Source organism: Anarrhichthys ocellatus, unplaced genomic scaffold, assembly GCF_004355925.1.
Source record: "Anarrhichthys ocellatus isolate YVR2014 unplaced genomic scaffold, GSC_Weel_1.0 scaffold174, whole genome shotgun sequence".
NCBI lineage: Eukaryota > Metazoa > Chordata > Actinopteri > Perciformes > Anarhichadidae > Anarrhichthys > Anarrhichthys ocellatus.
The window spans coordinates 225,657-234,149 of record NW_022280204.1 but is presented as its reverse complement, the minus strand read 5'-3'; the positions used below and the strand labels follow the sequence as shown (position 1 = coordinate 234,149).

Below are 8,493 nucleotides of genomic sequence, written 5' to 3'. Positions count from 1 at the left end.
CTCTCTCTCTCTCTCTCTCTCTCTCTCTCTCTCTCTCTCTCTCTCTCCCTCCCTCTCTCTCTCTCTCTCTCTCTCAACCTTTAGCCCAGGACCAGGTCTATCCCAGCAGAGTGAACTACCTCTCCAGAGTGAACCATGGCGCTCCAAGCCAAAGCTCTGGTGACTTCCAGGTGGCTCGCGGAGGCCGTGAGGGTCCAGGGGAAAATGCGCATCTTGGACACCTCTTGGTTTTTGCCCAAACTGCGGCGCAGCGCAAAGAGCGAGTTCAAGAAGCGGCACATCCCGAGCGCGTTGTTCTTCGACATCGATCAGTGCTGCGATAAAACATCTCCTCTGGACCACATGCTGCCGCCGGAGAGGGTCTTTGCAGACTACGTCGGGAATTTGGGGATAGAGCGCGACACGCACGTCGTGGTGTACGACGCAAGCGAGTTCGGCGCGTTCTCGGCGCCGCGCGCGTGGTGGATGTTCCGGGTGTTCGGGCACAGCGCGGTCTCGTTGCTCAACGGGGGGCTCGGGAGCTGGGAGCTGGAGGGTCGACCGGTGAGCGACCGGTACGCCAGACCGGCGCCGGCCGAGTTCAAGGCCTCCCTGAACCGCTCCTGGATCAAGAGCTACGAGGACATCCTGGACAACCTGGACACCAAGAGGTTCCAGGTGGTGGACGCCAGACCCGCGGCCCGGTTCAGAGGAGTGGACCCCGAACCCAGAGACAGTGAGTAGTCCGTTACACACGAACCCGAACTGAAAGTTATGAGTTATGGATCTCCTTCACAGCAAGTAAATGATTACTAAATGTCACCTTTAGTCCCTTTGATCCGTGAGGAGGCTCTGCTGTCAAACACAAATCATCTTTTTTATTTCATGATCATTTATCAGACACTTGATTCTAAATCTTGCAGAAGTGAAATCTTCAAATGCTGCAAGAGTTAATTAGGCTGTAAAACATCATTAATCATTACTCAGGTAAAACAATAAAAAGGTTCTTTTGTCGCTTGTTTGTGTGAACTATTTATTTTGCGGTTGTAATCCTTCGTCACATTTCTATTATTATTATTTCTATAACTCTATTGTTCACATGACATCTGTTGTTCTGCTGATGGGATCTCTCCTCTGTTCATCTTGAGGTTTCTTCCTCTTTTCTCCCCGTTAAAGTTATTTTGGGGAGTTTTTTCTGTCCCGGTGTGAAGGTCCCGGGACGGAGGATGTCGTTTGTTCATTTCTCAAACCACAGGTTTTGATCACATAATGTTGTATCCTTAACTGATCGCATTAATCAAGCCTCGCTGATCATTCATTGATCCGATCAGCAGCAGAGGTGATGATCGGGCACAACGTCAGTCAGTCGGATGATGTTGAGACTCATCAGTGTGTCGAGCAGCTCAACGTGTTTCTACTTTGATTTAAAGGAAACCGGTCGACTCAATTCAAATCAATATCGTGATATTCATGAATCTGATATTGTGGCAAATAGATGCATCGACACATAAACTGTCCTCATGTTGGATTACATGCGGCTAAACGTGTAAAACAGAAAGTTCAGTTCATCATGTTTGTGTTATATTACAGATATTACACACATGGAGCCTGAAGTAAAACATATTGAGCTACACATGGAAATATCATTTCTATTGTTAACTTTCAGAACATAATATCAACACAAATACAGCTATTGTTATTACTTCATGTACAATATCTATGTTCAGAGTAACACATCAACTAAAGTGCAATCTTATTCACATTATGAGGGAAACGTATTTCATACAGTCTTAGTTTCTAATCGTTTGAAACTCGTGGTTAAAGGTGTAAATTGCAACAAAATAAAATAAAATACAAAACAAAACTACTCGGTTAGCTTCAGTAAAAAAACACAATATTGTTCTTTTGTTGTTGGTAATGTATTGATATTGTTATCATCTTTCATATCTTGTAAAAACATCTTGTCAATAATATTGTACGTAGTCGCATCTTTATGCATATTCATTTTATGTTCTCTGTAATATTGTTACATTTAAATATTATTTAGGTGGAGGCTTCCATTAAGCCTCTTCCTGCACTGTGATATTTATTTTGTTTACTTTTATTTTATTGTTTAAATTGTGCCTATTTATAAATAAATAAAATAAATAAACGAAACCTAAACGCAATAAAACTTCTCGGTTCACACGGGACACGAACCGCGGTCTCCCGGTGAAAGTTGGTCCGAAGCAAACATCAACGACAAAAACACATTTTCTCTCAAAGCGTAACTCACAACGAAGGTTTTCTCGTCTGTGAGCGTAACGTTCAGACGCTCTGAAGAGGAGAGCAGCGGAAGTCTGGTTTCCTCTCAGACAACTTGAGTTATAACAAGATAAAAAGGTTAATATGGAACAATAATGACACCAAGCAAACAGCACAGGAGCAGCTGACTGGACGGCCTCGAGTCTTTACATATATTGTTCACTCTGATATTCAGATCTTTACAGATATGCAGCGAAAACACACCCTGAGTACACACACACACACGCATACACAAACACACACACACACACAGAGGTGCTGGTAGAGCTCCCTATCACAGGTGAAACTCCACATGTGAACACAGTCTCAGGGTGAACTTTGACCTCAGGCTGACTGACTGCTTCCATTGTTTTCTAATCTTTATAGTTCAGGGAAGAGAGGAACTGGTTTTCCCCTTCGTGCCAAATCAAGAGAATCTTCTCTTATTCATTCATCTATCAAACCGATACTCTTTAAACGCAGACTGACTTCATAGCGTAATAACTTTGAATACGATATCTGCTCATTTTATATATGATTCATGGCTGTGTACCAGTTATAGATTAAGTTCTTGCATAGCTGGAACTTTTACTTCGTTAAATGCAAAAAGGAGTTTCTGTTGAAAATATGCTCGTACTTTTTAAAGTAAAGTATTGAAAAACGTTTGTTTTGATATTAAAACTCAGGTAGCAAATAGTAGTGATTCAAACAATATGTGTACAGTATTATAATAACTCTATTTATAAAGCTCCTTTCAAAAGCTAAGTTACAAAGTGCTTTGAGTGCGTTGATCAAAGTAGGAGGATCGGTATCGTACATTTTTAAACAATAGACCGCCTCAATCCTCGCCCTCGTATCTTGGGATATGATTGTCACTGTTGGACACGTAGCTAGTTTGCAATACAAGCAAATGGAACCTTTTTATTTAACAATGGAACTGATGTAAAACGTACAAATGGAACCTTCACTGTCATGTCAAATGACGGCGCAGGATGCTGGAAGAACAACACATTTAGATCCTACATCCACATTAAAGATGGCGTATTTCCTATTAAAGGGTTAAATGTCTCCCGCTCATTCTCCTCTCTCTGATTGATTGACAGACACGGAGCCGGGCCACATCCCCGGCTCCATCAACGTGCCCTTCCACTACTTCCTGTCGCCGTCGGGTCACTTCCTGCCCAGGGAGCAGCTCCAGGCTCTGTTCGTCCGGGCCGGCGTGGACCTCGGCCGGCCCGTCTGCGTCCTGTGCGGCTCGGCCGTGACGGCGTGCACCGTGGCGCTGGCGGCCCACGAGTGCGGCCAACCGGAGGTGTCGGTGTACGACGGCGGGTGGTCGGAATGGTACACCCGAGCCGTGCCCGAGCACGTCATCTCCGAAGGACGAGGGAAACATTTGTGATTGGTTAACGGGGGGTTAAAGATCAGACCGGATCAAACCGGATCAGACCGGTGGTGGTCTTTGAAGGAAGAGTGTGACATTTTGGTAAAATACTTCCTGCTAATATTCTGCTTGTTTAGTGTCTTGGCGAGAGTTAGATGAGAAGATTGATACCACTCAGCCAGCAGACGGTTAGCTTAGCTTAGCTTAGCATAAAGACTGGAAATGTTGAAAACAGCTAACCTGGCTCTGTTTTAAGTTTTAAAAATCCTACCATAGACAGTAAGAAGTGGACGTAGATGTCGTGACGTCACCCATTGGTTTGTGGACTGATGTCTTGAAGCCTCGAGTTCGGCATTTTAGTCCACCGAGGTAGAGACCTGTCAATCACCGTGTAGCCCCGCCCTAAAGCATCCCCTGCTTTATGGTCTGTTTGACTCTAAATGGACCATAATGTACTAAATGAACATCATGCTGTATTGAAGAAGACTTGAAACTAGAGATTGAGACCATAAACTCATGTTTACAATGTTTACTGAGGTAATAAATCAAGAGAGAAGTAGAGTCATTTTCTCATAGACTTCTATTCAACCAGAGGAGTCGCCCCCTGGTGGACACTAGAGAGAATGCAGCTTTAACACATGAAGCATCGGCTTCACTCGGAAGAACCGGAGGTTGCTGCCTGATTACATCTTGTTTGTTTAAATTCATGCACAAAAACAGCCTTTACGCTAAGCTAAGCTAACCTCCTGCTGGCTTTGCTTCATATTTAATGTGCAGATATGAGAGTGATATCGAGATTCTTGTTGTTCCCCAAAAGATGTGAAAAGTATTCCTTTAAACATTTACAAACTTTTTTCATTCCAAACTAGACGACTTGACCAAAGAGCGTGAACACGAACGTTACAGTTGTGATGCTCACGATGGAATAAAGCAGAGCTGCACTTTGAATCACGAGTCGGTACAGTTGTTGAAAGCTCATGTACGTCTGCTCCTCATGTATACATATATACTGTATATATATATATATATATACATATACATATGTATATATGTATATATATAGACATATACATATGTATATATGTATATATATATGTATATATACATATATATATACATATATATATATGTATATATGTATAAGGGACACAAAACTGACTGAGATCAGAGTTCAGTTCAGGCGGCTGGTAGAGAAGCTCACTTTGAGTTCAATCGTTGGACTTCAGACCTGTGAGCTCAATATTCAGAATGCTGATTAGACATTTACACACACACACCCACACACACACTGTGCTTTTTGCCTTTTGATAATAAGGGTTAACTGGAGGAGAAGTGAAATACAATAGAATTACTGAACTAGATTTGTTGCTTTCAAATAGTGTTTTTTTCGCAGCCTCCTCTTATTTGATCCCGTTGTCCCACAGTAATTATAATCCACACAAAGCTCATAATAATACACACAAAGCTCATAATAATACACACAAAGATCATAATAATACACACAAAGCTCATAATAATACACACAAAGATCATAATAATACACACAAAGATCATAATAATACACACAAAGCTCATAATAATACACACAAAAATCATAATAATACACACAAAGATCATTATTGTCTCGATGTATCTGTGGCAGCCTTCCTCAGGTTCACGTTTATTGAACTCAACATGTTTGTTTCCACCTCTTATAATTCAGTGTCACCAGTAAAAATAATAATTAATAATCCTCTTTCATTTCCTTCAAAACAATGAACCTAAATGCATTTAGATAGAAACACGTTCCTCTCTAACGTGTTGTAAAGTCACGTGACTTTGAGTTAAATCTCCTAATAGTAATAAAAATGACACAGCTTCAGATAAAAGGGAAGTGAAGCTTCCAAACTTCCTGACTTCCTTTTCGTCTGAAGTCGTCTCTGACTCACTCCTTCTGAACGTTCTCTGTTGTAACGGAGTCTCGTACAGACGACGCAGAAAGGGAGTCGACCGGGTCGGGCGGGTCGTGGGTCTGTGGTTGGGCGGGTCGTGGGTCTGTGGTTGGGCGGGTCGTGGGTCTGTGGTTGGGCGGGTCGTGGGTCTGTGTTCCAGCCGGAGGGAGTAACGGGTGAGTGTGTTGATAAAGTCTTTCTGTTATCTCGCTGTGAACACCAGCTCCTCTCACAGTGAAATGTTGCCGCCTTCTTTCAATATGAACATAATTGTCTTCTCTTATTTAGACGTTATATATATAAATGTCTTCAATCATTCAAGGGGACAATATTTAACGAATAGACTTCTCCAGTTGATTATTCACATTAAGACGATTATTGTTAGTATTATAAGTATTCTGATGTGTTTAAACATGCAAATGAGTCGTTATCTAATGGTAGCTTTTAGAGAATTTAGGAGAAAACGTCTCAGTCTGAACTCGGATCATATTTATATTTTGTTGGTTTCTCTGCTGAGGTTTGTTAAAATGTTTCTTTCTGAGACAATCATTCTGTTACTTTATGCTCAGTGTTCATCGTTGTTCTGATGACGGGACACTTTTTAGTGAATATGAGTCGGGTGTAATATTTAAATGATTGGTCATGAACAGTGACGTCTGTTCAGAGTCACGTCACACAGAGACGTGAGACATGCTGATGGAAGAAGTCTCATTTCTTTCATCTAGTTATTGATAAAACACGAGTGTCCTGATTGGTCGAATGACAGCTGATGATGGTCAGTCTGCACTGATCTGCATGCTGTGAAGAGTAACTCGTGGTTCTACAATGTAACAATGTAGCAACTCAGCTGTTTGTGATAGAACCACAGGGGGGCGCCAAAGCCAAGCACACGAACCAGAGCTTCTACAATCTGAACCCTCTTTAACCTCTTAATCTTATTATATTATTCAGCTAAACATGAGTCTGACTGAGTGAAATGACCTGAAGTATCTAAGTGTCCTTCAGCCTAGGAAACACTGCACCTTCCTTTTCCAAAGGAAAGAAGATAATGCCGCCCCACAATGCTTTGCGGTATCAACATTTAAAGTGACGCACCAAGTAAACAAAAGATATGTTATGCTTCACGCGTCGCATGGTGTCGTGAAGTCGAAGAAGATGTTGTTGAAATGTTGCGCACGTTTTGTCAAATTGATGAAGTGTTTTCTTTATTTATATTGTGTTAGCTTCATCAGCAGGCTAACTGTTCCCCCTGTTTCCAGTCGTTAAGCTAAGCTAAGCTAAGCTAAGCGCCTTGATCACATGCATCTTATAGATGTGACAGTGGTATCAATCTTCTCATCTAACTCTAAGAAAGCAAATAAGCTAAAAAACAACAACTATATTCCTTCAAAGTAAACAAAAAGTCACCTAAGATTTAAGTTGTCAGAGTACAAGTACAATAGAAGGCTTCTTCACTTGGTGTTAAGGAGCGTGTGAGGGTATATTTTGCATTGTTTAAAGGGATAGTTGTGAGGTTTAGAAGTATAATCATACAAGGTACTTCAATATCAGTTACAGTGTACACTATATTTAGTTCAGCTCTCTTCAAAGACTCAAAAACAGTCATTCTTACCTCGCTCTAATCGTTCAATGGGTTCGTTTGTGTTATTATATCTTGAACACATTATGAATAAAGTGTTCACTTAAACTGATGGAGATCCTTTTAGGAGGGTAAAATACATCCACAGCAGAACATTACTGTTTGTTTCCACTGCAGTAGAACACATGCGCTATCCCTTTAATGACGCTGTAGTGGGAGAGACTGCTGCTGCTGCTCACAGGCTATGAAGGGTATAGTGACACCATCACATGTGTCACAGGAGGCAACAATCAACCGAAACTTAAGAGTTTCTATTTTGCCTGAAACTAAAGTGATGAAGTGAACATGAAAAGCGTTAATGAAAAGAGAGAAGGAGCCGATCCTCTGAAGGGGTTTCTTCTCTCACAGCTCTTCTTCAAACATGGGATGCTGTTTCATCAAGATAACGTCAGAGAAACCACACCAACCACCACTTCACGTCTTTTTCTTCTTTACTCAGAAACTTTTCCTTGACGTCACTTTAGAGGTTGGAGGTAGCGATTGGGCTTCTGGAGGGGAAACAGGAGTTCTCTTAGTGTCTCTGAATGAGTCGACAGACATGGTGACGAATCGATCAGCAGCTCTCCACAGACGGACGCTGAGCGGGTACGTTCCTTATCTTCGGTCGTGAGGGGTTTTAAAAAGATAAACTTTATCTTTCAGGATAATGAACAAATGAGACTTTTAGTTGGTTTGACGATGATGATGATGACGATGATGATGATGATGATGATGATGACGATGATGATATGAAAGACCTGTTTGGTGACATTTGAATTAAGAAAAATTTGGACAGGAAGTAGGAGTCTAAGTGTGTCACTGTGGAAACAAACTTACAAAAAGACTGTGAACTCTTTCAAATTAAGAGTTTCTTTAACTTTGTTTGAACTGACTGATGTAGATTAGTTTGAAGTTCTTCACATCTGTATCAAAGTAAGATAAGAGAGATAACACAGCTCCCACAGCAAGACTAAATATATACGCACATATATATATATATACAAATATAAATATACATATACATTTGCAGTATTACAGCAGAAAAGGGATAGTGCAACAAAAAGAGGCATCGGTCAAAAAACAACAACAAAATACAAGTAGGAGAGAGAAAGGCAGGTAGACAAGGTTTGATATGTGGGAAGGTGAGAGAAGGTGAGAGAAGGTGAGAGAAGGTGAGAGAAGGTGAGAGAAGGTGAGAGATGTGGGAGGAAGCGAGAGGTGGAGGGAAAAGGAAACAGCGTGGGGGTGTGAGGAGAGAGAGACACAGAGAGAGAGAGAGACATAGAGAGAGAGAGACA

General features: G+C 41.4%; 1 protein-coding gene across 1 annotated transcript; it reads left to right on the top strand.

Annotated features, from left to right (window-relative positions):
- The first annotated feature begins 91 nt into the window (after positions 1–91).
- On the top strand, positions 92–3,867 carry LOC116400489 (3-mercaptopyruvate sulfurtransferase-like). The gene is made up of 2 exons (XM_031878351.1): positions 92–715; positions 3,366–3,867. Exons 1-2 carry the CDS (start codon positions 136–138, stop codon positions 3,662–3,664), a joined length of 879 nt encoding a protein of 292 aa, XP_031734211.1. The 5' UTR covers positions 92–135; the 3' UTR covers positions 3,665–3,867.
- The last annotated feature ends 4,626 nt before the right edge of the window (positions 3,868–8,493 follow it).